This window comes from Copadichromis virginalis, linkage group LG2 (genome assembly GCF_057382275.1).
Source record: "Copadichromis virginalis isolate Kocher_CV1m ecotype Utaka linkage group LG2, C_Virginalis_male_GT1.1, whole genome shotgun sequence".
Lineage (NCBI taxonomy): Eukaryota > Metazoa > Chordata > Actinopteri > Cichliformes > Cichlidae > Copadichromis > Copadichromis virginalis.
In genome coordinates this window covers 11003857-11018595 of record NC_140619.1, presented here as the reverse complement: position 1 = coordinate 11018595, position 14739 = coordinate 11003857, and the positions used below count along the sequence as shown (strand labels likewise).

General features: G+C 46.6%; 1 protein-coding gene across 1 annotated transcript in view; it reads right to left on the bottom strand.

Moving 5' to 3' along the window:
- The window catches only part of mgat4b (alpha-1,3-mannosyl-glycoprotein 4-beta-N-acetylglucosaminyltransferase B), a 118315-nt gene extending 104317 nt beyond the window's left edge, over positions 1-13998 (bottom strand). Inside the window, exon 1 of the mRNA XM_085471192.1 lies at positions 13499-13998. Coding sequence (XP_085327318.1) covers positions 13499-13595 — 97 coding nt within the window. The 5' untranslated portion in view covers positions 13596-13998. The remainder of the gene's footprint in view (positions 1-13498) is intronic.
- Positions 13999-14739: the final 741 nt, after the last annotated feature.

Sequence of the window (14739 nt, the reverse complement as noted above, 5' to 3'; positions counted from 1 at the left end):
AACACTTCAAACCTCAAACTTCAGTTGTGCCTATATTCACCCAGAGAACACATGAAGACTTAAATCTGATATTTGTAATAATCGTATGTGTTTGTAGACATCAATCCTTTAACATGTTTCCTCCTTCACTTCCTTCAAAATAAAAGACCCCATTGGAGTATATAGAGCATCATTATGCAACACGGTGCCTATAGAGGACTGAGGGTTTCCATGGAGACGATAGCGGCTCCACTTCGATTCCTCAATTGTAGGTGTGAAATCTTTATTAGTGAGAAACACAAACACACACAGCCGCCTTTCTTTTACCCCCTCAGAGGGTGTAACCCGATTTTCCAATAGGAACATCCATCACAACATTCCTGCTCCGCTTTTAACACGACATGATTAAAAACCTCCGTTAACCTCTAATTATTAATCAAAGTGGAAACGAGTGGCTGTTTCCTGCGCGGCCACGGATGTGGGAACGATGAGAGACACGAGCATGATTAATCAGCATTTCTTTGATCTTTTATAAAACTATTTAAAAAAAGATGTCACCGCAGATGGCGGGAAACTTTAGCGCACATTTTTTTTAAATCCTATGTTACAGTTTTCCGGTTCAGTGATGAAGAAATGTGTTACATCATTGCCAGAGGATAGACTCAGACTTATTTTGGCTAAATAATCCACACCTTCAGCAGGTACCTGAGCGTGTCTCTGGTCTGCACAGGAAGGACCGAGCCAACCGCCGCACCACTCATTCCAAAATGAAAAGTGTGACACATGGGGATAAATGACCCCCCAATTAACAAGACCATTTAAGGAGTAATCTTATTGCCACGCTGTCCAGCTTACTTCAGCCTAAACCTGCTTGGAGAAACTCGAAAACCTTTAAAACATTTAAAATGGGCCGAGGCTGAGCGAAACTTAGGGAGTGATCCTGCTAACAAAGCAAACTGCACCCAGAAGGTCGTCAACTGAGGTCACACAGACAGTAGAAAACCTGAAACCATCACTGACCCTGACAGGACGACCCCAAATCAGACCAAAGTTTCCGCAGGAGCACGATTCAGTTCCACACGGCGTGCTGACCAAAGCACGTCAACACTGCCGAGGACCGATTCACAGACAACAATTCGTGCTAAACTTCGGTACCAGAGAACATCTGGGCTAGAGGAAGAAGCTGAGCGAGATCATGTGACGTCACTCCATCGACATGTTGAAGAACAACATTCGCACAGGGCAAAGACGGTGGTGGCGGCAGGCTGAAAGCGGTCACCAGTGGGGTCATACTTTCCAAAACTTACAATGGCAGCACATCTGATCTGAGGAAACATCTGCTTAAACACTAAAGCTGCAGACTGCACCGTGTTTGACGGCCTGAAAGCCAAATTCGCCGACAGTAGGCTAAATAATTACTGAGTTGTCATAGAAACGTGTTTTTCTTTACCGTTTGTTCACATTTTAAGTGAGCATTTCTACACCGGCTGGACTGAAATGTCAGAACGCTATTTATGCTCGAGACGCGTAAGACGTCTGAAACCTCAGAATGAACAGGAACCAAAAACAGTCGAGCATCAGCGGTGTGAACGCTGCCAGACCGAGGCGGCGTCAAACGTTTCAGCCAAGAAACATTTTCAATCCATAATCTCAAAACGAGTTGAGTACCAAAGACAGATACCGCTGGCTGTGATACCAAATTCTATTCTGAAGTTTATCGGCTCAAACAGTAAACGGGAAAAAGCTTCAAATGTTTGCTGTCGATCAGCATCAGGCCTCCTGCTGAGCTCTTCAGGAAACAGAGCTTCGGTCAGGGACTACCTTCTTCGGCGTATTCTTACATGTGTGACCTCTGATTATTATCAGCATTTAAATTTTAAACAGTGACACCGTGTGAGTGAGATCGAGTTTACCTACAGATTATAAACCGATAAAGTTTGTCCCACACACACACACACACACACACACACACACACACACACACACACACACACACACACACACACACAGCTACAGCCGTTAACAGTGTGACTGACACCTCAAACTGCAGCTTGTGTAACAGATCACACAGTTAATCTGGAGCTCACATTACACACACACACACACTTAGACTCTCAGTTCTCATATTGATCACACTGTCAAACATCCTCTCTCTCGTTACTACACTAAAGCCAGAGAAGAGGAGGAAGAGCGAGGAAATAAGGAAAGGAAACATAGACATAGGAAGCAATAAATGATGGAAGGAAGCAGAAGGAGAGGAAGCTGAAAGACAGGAAGTCAGAATAGGAAGATAAACACCAACGAGGAAAAAGAGAGGAGTCTCCTCTTCTTCTCTGGTTTTCTGACTGACAAGAGCAGCTCTATCAAACCACGGAAACTACATTTTCCTTTAATCTGTCACCAGACTTCACATCTTTAAAGCTGGAACCACCTCGTGACCAGAACCAGAACCATCACCTGCAGATAGGACACGTCATTACATTTAAAGCTGTTCTGCTTTCACACTGTGAGCTCAGAGCTCAGGCTGCAGATGCTCCAAACTCTCAGTGTAGCACAGTTTTTTCTACTCTTGGATCTGCATGATGTCATAAGGAGGGATATTCCTAATATAGTCACATCAAGCATAGAAGCCCCACTGTTATGCGTTTGCAAGGGGCGGCCAATAAGAAGAGAGAGTACTTAAAGGAGGAGGAGCTAAAATGTTTCTAGCTGAACTTGGAGGCTGATGCAGACAGACAAAGACAAGAAGGATTATTCTGAACTGTGAATCATGCAAAGCTGAACAGAGTCTGAACAAATGACGCTCAGTCATCTGTTATTGATCTCACACACACACACATGAGAAACACACACACCTTTTAATTGACTTTCTCCTTCAAACTGAAGGACAGGTTAATCAATACAGAAAATCGTGATTTCTGATGCCATTAATGGTTCACTTTCAGGCTATATTTTATATGGAAGACACACACACACACACACACACACACACACACACACAGAGAACGATTAAACCAGAATAACTGAACAGACGTTTGGATCAGTTCTAGAAACAGAAACAAACTGAACAGAGGAAAGTAAAAGCCAAGGTTGTCACTGCTGAACAATGCCAGGCAGGATGTGTGTGTGTGTGTGTGTTTGTCCGTGTGTGTGTGTGTGTGTGTGTGTTTGTCCGTGTGTGTGTGTGTGTGTGTGTGTGTTTGTCCGTGTGTGTGTGTGTGTGTGTGTGTGTGTGTGTGTCCTGAGGACAAGACAAAACATGTTCACTTCGAATCTGATGCGTCATCTAATCACTATGAGTCGTCTGCTACACTGTAATCCAATCTGTGCGGGTTTGTTTGTGTGTGTCTGTCTGTCTTTGCGTGTGCATGTGAGAGAGAGGCAATCATACACATTCAGCTGCAGCAGCCCGAAAATAAAACCAACTGCAGGTCGGGAACGTTGGAACTGCAGGTCGGGAACGTTGGAACTGCAGGTCGGGGACGTTGGAACTGCAGGTCGGGGACGTTGGAACTGCAGGTCGGGAACGTTGGAACTACAGGTCGGGAACGTTGGAACTACAGGTCGGGAACGTTGGAGCTGCGGGTCGGACAGGCATTTCACGTCACCGTGTGGAGTGTTTTGTCGTGACTCAGAGACATTTCACAAGAGTTGAAGATAAGGAGAGAGCTTATCCCACACAGCAATTGGAAACATCTCGGTTGGAGCGAGAACATAAAGCAGGGGCATTGCTTTCCCTTGTACATCAGAGCACTCACACACGGGACGAATATGCAGTTCGTGGTGACCGACAAGCCTGCCTGGTACTCAGATGAACAAAAGGACAGTCGGGCGTTCACATGCACCGACACCGTTGGTTTATTCGACCAGGTAGCCGAAGCCATGACAGTGAAAGAGTCTATGTTATCCGAGAAAAGCAAAGCGTTTCAACACAAGACGACACGGAAAATCGTCAGAGACATGGTGATCGAAGACATCGGCCGTTTCAAACAAAACCCTTCCAAGTCGCTTTTGACTGCTTTGATGGATATTATGGACTTGCGAGCCGATGGCTTAGAATGTATGTCAACCGAAGACAGGGCCGGTATGAAACAGCTAATGTTGGCTTTGAAAAACTACACCCTCTTTTACATACCCTCTACAGCGTTGAAGTCCGTCGCAGAGGACCGCGTTGTCATACCGGTCGTGACAATGTGGTCCCAAACGGACAAGGAGTTAGAGCTACGGTTCTGTGACAAGCCCAGATCGATGTTGGGCACGTACACGGTGAATTTGATGAGCGGGAGCGCTGCTTATTTCATGCAGCAGGTCCTAATCGTGCCGGGTGTCCAAAGCTTAAACCTGTTAAAGGACATAACGGGCGATAGATATGAGTTCTGGGACATGTCTCTAGAAGTCCCCACTCATCCGGATGCTCTCACTCCATCGTTCAAGCACATACAACCGATGCAGTTGTTACGCAGCGGAGAGGACAATGACAGAACGTCTGCTACGCAGACGTGTGGGGAAACCGGAGACACCATTGCTGATGTGGAACCCATGTGTTGTGTACTGGACACTGAGTCAGCTGACCTGCAAGTCAGTAAACGACCGGGAAGCGTGGACTGTTTCTCGGACGTGGACGTGATATGCGATCTGTCGAGATTCACGTGTCACACCGGCGTGGCCAAAACTGTGTACTTCAGACGCACGGCACGCGTGGTGAGCCGTAAGCGAGGTAACATGACACCGGTGGTTTCGTTGCGCGACCAGCAGAAGGACAAGCGAACGTTATACATATCTACCACCGCACGCTTTTGCAGGGCCTTGAAACACTCCTGCGTAAAAGGTAGCGGAGAGCTGCTGCAGTGTTGCTACACACTGCTAAACGAGCTCAGCGGCAGAGAGACTTTCCTGGCCGGACCCGAGTTGCATCAGGACATAACCAATCCTGCGCTTACCGCGTTCCTAAAACGGGTGAGCCCTCCCACCAGCAACTGGTGTAACTACACCCCAAAACACGTGGCCTGCGCGATCGAAGATCCGATAATGTGCGAGATAGTGGATCTGGGCATCAAGCTAATGGACGACAGGGTGCCCAATGCGTTTGCTGTTGCAGAGCTGTTATTGTGTAATACGCAAAAAGCCAATCAGTACGTTCGAGCCTACGAGTGGTACAACGAAGACGGCGCGTATCGCGCGCAGATTCATAGGAACAACATTGCTTTACTGCAGCAACAGTTCAAGGAAGACTGGCGCGCCCTGGCCAGCATCGACAGGCGGATTAGAGCGTCGAACAGCGGTGTCATCAACAAAGCGCAAAGGCATGCAACGAGAGACCTGTTCAGGAACTTGGGCACCCACAACATAAACGACACCTTTAAGAAGTGGCAACAGCTGATAAAAGACACACCGGCTCCGAAAGACACTGCTAGAGGCAGAGATTATAGCAACATGAAAGTGCTCTTCCACAACCTGAGGGTGTACCACAACAAAATGAACAAGCTGAAGAAGAACACCAAGACCGCCGACGATATTGACGACGACAACGACGACAACAGCAACACGCCGCCGGACGACGGTAACTCCAACCGCAAAGCGTCGAACGTCTCAGTCGGATCTGCCTCGCCTAGGTCAGAAAAAGCGTCGAGACGCGACGTCGACGTCGCAACCGGACCGGTATCACCGTCCCAAAAACCCTGGTGCTTTTCTATGATCGTGCCTGACAACCCCCCTTTGGGCACGTGGGTCAGAAACATAGGGACTCTATTACAAAGCGCAGCTTGGTTGTACGCAGATAACACAAGACGAGAAGCTGTGTGCAGAGTTCTCGGCTTGGAGAAAACGCTGCTGCACGAGAAATACAGTTCGGTGTTGGAACAATGGGTGTCTAGCAATCCCATCGTGGTAGAACAGCTGAACGCCCACGGTTTACAAGATAAACTGAGTTTGGCTCTGATCGACCGCTTGGGCGCCATATCGACCAAAAACTGGATAAGCAAAATCAAACGAGCTTTCACGCGTGCACCCGCAACAAAGGCCACAATTTCATCCGAGGCAAGAAAAGGCAAACGAGCTTTTGCGCGTACACTCGCAACAAAGACCACGCTGGTGGACCGTGATCAGTGCAAGAAAAGGAGAGCCAACAAAACGTCCCGCTCCAACGCTGACAGAGAAGAATTGCTTTGCCAGGAAGCAATGAGCTGCGAGGATGACGCCGATGAGGAATCTGGCCAGGACGAAGAAGAAGGGGAGTACGATTACACAGCGGCCCAAGGCGAAGAGTTGCTGGCCACGGAGGAGTATGACAAGGATGAATTGTCGGGCAGATACGATGATGACAAGCGTCTAGATCAATACGACTTGGAGGACGACTTCATTGACGACAGGAGCGAGGACGATTACAGCATCGTAGAGAGTGACTCTGACGCTTGCGGCCCTGTGAGACAGATAGCCTTCGGTCGAATTGACCGCCACCGTCGCGCTGACGACTCTGACGCTGAGTCGGACCACGACATCCCCGAACACTCTGGTGTGCATAAAGGCGCGTTATTTTCCTCTGACTCCGAGGAGGAGGAGGAACCCGCCCCGGCGAGAATAGAAAAACGACGATGCACTTGTGTTATGAAACACCACGGCGATGAAGATGACACTGATGGTGACGATCGACCGACGACAAGTGCAAAGTTCACTAGCAAGTCGCCCGCAAAGTCTCCTACAAAGTCACCACCTAGAAAGGTAAAGGAAACGCCGATTGATCGCTTAAGCCGTAAGACAACAACCAGCAGGAAGAAGCAGCACAAGGGCGATCGAGCGAAAGGTCCAGGCAAGCGTCGGAGAAAGTCACCTTCTTTTCATTCGGATTCGGACGCCAGTAATCCCGAGAGCAAGTGCAAGTCTCCAAAGATTAAACGCCCAAGACTGAGCTCAAGCACGGACGACGGGTCCAGTGCGTGTAAGTCTCCAGAGATTAAACGCCGAAGAACGAGCGCCCCTACAGAAGACGAGTACCCCTACAGAAGACGAGTACATCGAAGACGAGTACATCGACCATGCTGCTGTGGATTTACATCGCCCTGCGGAAGACCCAGTGGCACCCGTAGAGTCCGACGGTGTTCTAGAGGACAGCGTGGACTTTTGTGGACACATCGTTGCTATGTGAGCCGGGTCGAGGGTGTAACTACAAACGCCGATTGCCCCTGTGACACCGTGGCCACTATGTCAGCCGTGCGCAGAAAAGAAAAACCGTGCCCTGGTCCTCAAAGTAGCGTCATGATCAAATATTTAGAGTCGCTGGCAAAAACAATCGATGTCAGCCAAACACTGCAACCTTGCTCTGACCGACCACCCCTCGCAACACATTCTGATCATGGCGAGCCCGCCGCGAAACGTACCCGTGTGAGCAATAGCAAAGGTACACTGTTGAAATATTTTGACAAGAAATGACATTCGTTTGTAGGCCATGTTATGTATTCAACACACGTGGATCATTGTACCGCTGTGAAACTGTGTATGTTTGTTGCCATGTCACAATGCTCTTTGCTCTTTGTGTGTATTTGAAACAATGAAAAATAATAAACGAACACGATCACTTTGCTCAGTGTGATATGTTATTTATTATACATATAACCACTATATGTTACACCTAAAGCACTATATGTTACACCTAAAGCCCCCACTCCTACTCCAAAATAACAAGGTGGCCGACCTACGGCACCGGCCGACTTAGTCAGCCGACCTGGATACATTATGCAGCCTACCCAGCCACATTATTCAGCCACATTATTCAGCCTACCCAGCCACATTATTCAGCCGACCCGGCTACATTATCCGGCCGACCAGGCTACATTACCCGGCCGACCTGGCCCAGCCGACCTGGCTACATTACCCAGCCGACCTGGCTACAGCGACCGACTGGGATTTACACACAAGCTGCTCCATAATCCAGATATACCAGCGGCTAGTAGACGGCATCAGCCTTATACAGCCGTCGCACGAGTAGCCGATTGAGATAAGTAGCCAGCTGAGACACAGTAGCCGACCAGGAACGAGTAGTCATCACAAGCTTTCTAAGGCTAAGCTTGGATCGCGAACATGAGCCTAGAGAAACTCGAAGCGTACAGGCACGACATAGCCGAGTGCTACGAATCGTTATCCGACATAGTTGAGGACGCCTCGGAAGCGTTCCGAGGCTACCGCTTGGAGTGCAAGTTACTCTCCACCCCGAACCTAGTGAGGAAAACCCGTACGATCATCGATCACTGTTTGGAGAACGAAGAGCGGGCCGCTAAGTTTCTTCGTATAGTGCAGACTAACAACAAGGAGTTGCACCCTCTTTCTGCAGCTCCACTGACTGGACTAATTTACCCTGAGTGCTACAACACACACACACACACAATGGTTAACTGCCATCAGTGTGTGAATCAATCTCCACTCTGCAGCAAAAACATGCCTTCATTTGGAAAGGATGGAGATATGTGTGTGTGTGTGTGTGTGTGTGTGTGTGTGTGTGTGTGTGTGTGTGTGTGTGCGCGCATGCGTGTGGAGGTGTCACATCAGAAGGATGGATGAGTCACAGCAATGTGTGATTCATCGGAAATTCAGGTCTAATCAAGGTTTTGGCATCAAAACAGTAAAATGTGTATATATACAGAATATCTATATATATATATATATATATATATATAGATATAGATATAGATATATATATTATAAAATGTTTGTAAGATTTTCCCAAAGTGTTGTAAATAACATACGAAATAATGTAATATGACAAAAGGTTTATAAAAAAATATAAAATTTATGAAACGTATCAGTAAAATTTTCCCCAAGTAAAAAAAAAAAAAAAAAAGGAAAGGAAAGAAAAGAAAAGAAAAGAAAAGAAAAGGAAAGGAAAAAATGTCTAAAAGTTGTTCATTATTTACCAAAATAAATAAATAACTCATCTGAAAAATCTGTGAAATTTCCCCAAAATATCTAAATCTAAAAATGTAGGTCAAAAACATTCACAGCATGAAAAAAATATATAAAATGAACCAAATCTAATTTAAAAAAATCACATATTTTCTTCATCGAAATTTAAATATATTACTAAAATCTGAAAAATATGGAAAATATGGAAAATGTGCCACAATAGAACATCGCTGAAGAGAGTGTGAATGAATTTTATGTTTGAGATGATTTTGTTTGGAGAGCTAAAGCTCCTGAAGGTCCATAAATTCAACGATGACACAGTTGTGACATTCAAACCTGATCACTCAGTTATTAACAGCAAGGCAAGAAAGTGAAACTATACGCACATTTAATTCATGCCAAACACGTCAACGTTTAAAAATATTACTAAAGATAAAAAAGAAAATAAACCAATCTAAAATATTTTTTAGTGCAACTAAAATAAGTCCAGAAGAAGAAGAAGATGTGTGTTGTGTGTCAGAGTGAAGTGTGTCAGTGGTTCAAACCATGTGTATGTGTGTTTGTGTGAGCGTGTATTGATATCTTTGTGGGGACCAAAAACTGGAAGTTTACTATACTTGTGGGGACCAGGATTTTGGTCCCTACAAGTTTCAAGGCATTTTTGAGACTCAAAATGTGGTTTTAGTGACAGGGTGACATTTGGTTATGGTTAGGTTTAGGGTAAGGGGTTAGGGAAAGCATCATGTCAGTTAGATGTTCCCACAGGGTTTGAATACCCAGTGCGTGTGTGTGTGTGTGTGTGTGTGTGTGTGTGTGTGTGTGTGTGTGTGTGTGTGTTTGTTCAGATTCAGGGAAAAAACTGAAACAGATCAGAGACGTTGAAGCCGAACGGACGGATCTGAACATGTCTGACTCTCTGATACTACAAGTGTCACATACACGCACACATAAACAAACACACACACACTCTTCTCCTCAATTCAAATCAAAGTGAAAGTACATGAAAGCGCAGCTGCGCACATTTAAAGGATCGCTCCGTGTTTTCTCAGCCGGCCCGAGGCGTCAGCGGCTGTCGGAGCCGAGGTCACGCTCACTGTCAGTGCTTGTCAGCTGACTGCAAACACTTAGAGAAGAATTTAAAATCCCTCTGAGGCTGAAAGGAAACAGGAACGAAAGGCGGGATAAAGGTGGTGGGTTTAGCTGGGGGTGGAGGCACCGCATCAAATTCTGCTTAAGGCCCCACTAACTGCAAACTGTCCACGTCAGACACAGAAACACCAAAAACTGATGTTTACACGAAGTGCAAAGTGAAGGAACCAAAAGCTGCAGTTCCTCTACTGTCCACCGGAGGCTCCAGCAGTGAGTCAGTCCCCATGGTTAGCATTGAAAATGTTTGATTTCTTTTACTAAAATAAGTGGTTATAATCATTTTCATACATTTACTGCAAATGTGCTCATAATGAGTTGGCACTCAGTCTTCTGAAGGTCGTAAGCTTTGTTCAGCGTGACTGTCCGGACTGATGTATCCAGGGGTGCACATAAGTGGTCCGCAGGTGTGCATTCGCTGTCAAAATAAAAGACGCGCACCGGATAAGCAGTTGCAACGCACGTTTGCATACATAAGATTTTCTGGAGGAGGACAGACATTTGTTTAGAACTCTTAAAGATGTCGAAGAAGTAAGCTCCTTTAAGCAATTACTTTGGTGTTCCTCCAAAGAAATGTCAGAAGGAGTCCGAACCGCAAAAGAAGCGCGTATTCTCGGAAAAGTGGTTGCAGGAGGTGAGCTGGCTTCAAACAAATGATGAACGCACAGAGATGTGGTGCAGAATGTGCAAAAATAAACATGTTTACAGCCTGACACACAGACTGGTTGGTCTCTGTAGATAATTGAATCCTTCATAACACCTGCACAGGTGAGAATCTATTTTATAACTCACGTTTTTCATTTATAGTAAGTTTGCGGTATTAGGGCCGTGGCCTCTTTGACTGACTATCAGCTGTTTAAATCACCAGATATGTCTGCTGATTGTTCATGTTGAGATTAAAGTTGTTGTTTCCTCCAAAAGTCCTGATGTGGACGAGTTTGTAGACGACTTTATGTCTTGTGATACGACAAACATTGTCTATACTGGACGAGGGTGTAACCATCACTATCCTTGCATCAATCCAGTGTGAGCTCTTTCATTTTGCACGAATCCGTCCAGCTGTGGTTCTAACTTCTGACCAGATGCCAAGTTCTGCACCAGCGTCCTATCACCACACCGTGCTTATGAGCTAAAACAGAAATAACAAGGAGAACACCCGTGGTGTTCACGAAAGCAGACGATCCATGACGAGCAAAACTACGACTGCTTCCCTTAGTCTCATGCCCACCCACCAGTGTGCGCCGTGATAAAAAGCAAGCGTACAGATGCTGAGCTTCCAGCTGTTTGGAAAGCTGCTGCACTGTATCGCAAACCAAGCGCCCCCTTTTACCAAAGAGGGTCTCACGCCAGAGAAAAGATCATGTGAGACCAATCGCAAACTGAGCACTCCTTTCACAGCAGATACTGATCTCAAACTCCACCCCTCTTGCAGGCTGGAGGGAGTTTCGATCCAAGCGCTCCTGTGGACCCACAGCTGCAGCTGACAGCTGAGCCTGCAGAGCTCCTGGGAGCAAACACCCACAGGTTAATAACTACGTGCACACACACACACACACACACACCAGGCCTGCGTGTGTGTGTTAATCTCCGCTTTGTTTTTGTCCCTTTTTTTTTTTAACAAACCCCTAGATCAGTCTACTCACCCCCAGTATAAACCAAACGCACCTCCTCACAAACATGCCATCACCTCAGCTCACAGCGCTCCTTCCTCTGACCTCTGAACCAGCTGTACTTCCACTTCACCTACCACCACCCACCTTTCACTCTCTCTTTCTCTCTTCTAGCACATGATGGACAACAAACTAAGCGCTCTTTTAACTTGAGGCTCGACTCTGGCAGACTTTCAGTCCAAACTTTCATCATCATCGTCACATTTTTCTGCTCCTGCACAAATAAACACAGCATCAGTGTAACCACAACTAAATCAAACCAACCCCACCTCTCATTTCCACATCAGATAGAAAACAAGCGCTCCTTTCCAGCATCCAAAGCTCTGTTCTTCCTCATTCTGAAGCTGTCAGATGGCAGGTGTGAGTAGTTGTTTTCCACAAAGTGCAAGGCGGGGCTGAAACAAAATCAAACCAAGCCCACTGTCCTCCATCTGGAACCCCACCCATCCATCCAACCATCCATTTACTTCCACTTATCCAGTTCAGGGGTTCCAGGAGCCTAAAAAAAGAATCAAGTGCTCCCTTCTTTACCCGTTCCTCTTGCATGCAAAAGCTTTAAGGTTTACTCGAACTGGAGACAGACCTGTAAATAAATCAAACCAACTCCTCCTCTCAATGAAATAAACCCCTTTTTTCCTCCAACCTGAGCTGGTACATGGTGCAAGTGCTCCTTTCCAGCATCCAGCACGCTCTTCCTCCTCAGTCTGAAGCTCTGAGATTGCGGTGTGACCTCACAAATCAAGCGCTCTCCTATATACCACGGAAGCAGGAGCTTCAACTGATGTTCTTCTGTTCCCAACTGTACTTAATCTGGTGTGTCATGTGTCTGAAATCAAACACTTCCCTTATCTAAAAGCACAAAGTGAAGCTGTAATCAACTCAAACCAACCCTCCACTGTCCTCCACCTGGAAGCTCATCTCTCAGCTGAGGGATAAATCAATCAATCAAGCGCTCCCTTCATTATCTCTTCCTTTAACCTCGACGTTCAGGAAAGATAAAGCTGAAACTAAATCAAACCAACCTCTCCCGCAGTGCCCTACTACACCTGTATGTGGTGTATGCATGCACCCCATGTAACCTGAATGAAACAAACCCCCTCTTTTCCTCCATCTCCAACCTGAGCTGGCATGTGGTGCATAGGAAACCAAGCGCTCCTTTCCTTATGCTCTGGAGTTTCCTTCACCTGCAAAGCATCCTCTCTGAAACACAGAGAGGGGTTGCAACAAAAATCAAACCTACCCCTTCTACTCTCCCCTCTTTTTCTACCTCTGGCACGTGGCACATCACAAACCAAGCGCCCCCTTAGATCCTATAGGTCGCCTTCACATTTTTCAAAATTGAAAGTACAACAAAATCAAACAGTCTCTGAAACATTATTCACGCCCCGCCCCCGTCTTCTTATAGCAAACCGAGCGCCCCCTTCTGCCTCTCCTAATGAAAAAGCCCCCCCCCACACCCACCCACCATCATTTCATCCTGGACCCGGACTCCCCTGCTTGGCGGGGAGGCACAAGCGCTCCCCTCATTGCCCTCACGCTTTCTGCAACAAAATCCCCCCCCCTCCCGGCCCTCCCCTCTCGTGGACCCTCTCCTCTTGCAGCTGGCACGTGATGCGTCTCAAACCGAGCGCTCCCTGCACCTCCAGCCTCGCATCAGCACACCATCATGCGTTTTTTTCCTGCAACATCCAAAACCAAACGACCCCCCGCCTCCCCTCCACTCTCTCTCCCCCTAAACAAACACGTCATCAACACACACGTGCACGCGCGCACACACGCAGATGCGCACACCGGGACACACCGGCTCTTACCTCTGGAGCTGCTGAAGGCGGTGTACCAGGACAGGGAGACCAGCCCGCACAGCCCGAACAACAAGACCGTCAGGAAGGAGACATTTCGGAGCCTCATCTCCGGAGCCCCGGGAGCATGTCCGCACCGAGAGGGGGGAGCAGGGCAGCGCGTGGATGGAGGGAAAGGGGGAGGCAGGCGGAGACAGGTAGACGGAGAGAGCCACAGAGACGGAGGGAGACGGAGAGACGGGCGGAGCTGTTGCTGTTTGAGCAGCAGCGGAGAGACTGAGGAGAGGGAGAGAGGGAGGGAGGGAGAGAGGGGGAGGAGACAACCAGGTAGAGAGACGTGAGGAGAGAGAGGGAGTCAGAGGTCTGAATTTCTCCGGAGCTCGGAGTTATTCCGGTGGTTTCCTCACAGGCAGAATCATCGTAAACACGTCGGGTTGCTTCATCGTGTCTTACGTAATGACTCATGTAACGGATTGAAAGGGAGTTTCCACCCGGCGTTACTTCAAAGCGCCGGCGTCCCGGGGAGAGGCTCAGAGTTCAGCTTTATTCACTAAAGCACGACCTCAGGCCCCTGAAAATGACTCCGGCAGTGACCTGTGAGCAAGGGCTTGGCAACGGCGGGGAGGAAGAACTCTCCGTTAACAGGAAACAGCCCAACACAAAACAAATGATCATCAATTGAGTTAAAAAAAACAAAAACAAATCCTCATGCATCACGGAGCCGTTAGCAGCTTTACTGAAGAGCGTTAGAGAGTTAATGTAGGTTTTATTTTTATTTCATTTGGACTTTTTGTCTTTTATTCAGTTTCATTGAGTTTCCAGAATGGATTTTTTTTTGTCTCAGTATAGTTTTGATCATTTGAAAATGCTTCTTTTCATTTTATTTATTTATTTATTATGATTGTGTTTTGTTTTTTTCATTAGGGACGTCCATCAAGGCAAGCTGAAATAACATTATTACTCAGGATGTTTCCTCCGTTTTGTTTTCAAAGTTCACAAAATCATTTCATTTATATTCGATTTTATTAAAAGTCCAGTTTTTATTTGTTTTTCAGTTCAGGGGTGTCCAACAGCCACACTGAAGCTGTTCAGTAATAGATTTTTATTTATTTATTTTAATAAAATGAAAATTCCAGTTTTTTCACTGCTAATTAGAACTTTTTTTTTTATTGTTCCAAAAAAAAAAAAAGAATTTTGTGTGAATTAACAGAAACTTTCTGTGTTATAATTAGAGGACAGTCTGGGCAATGAGC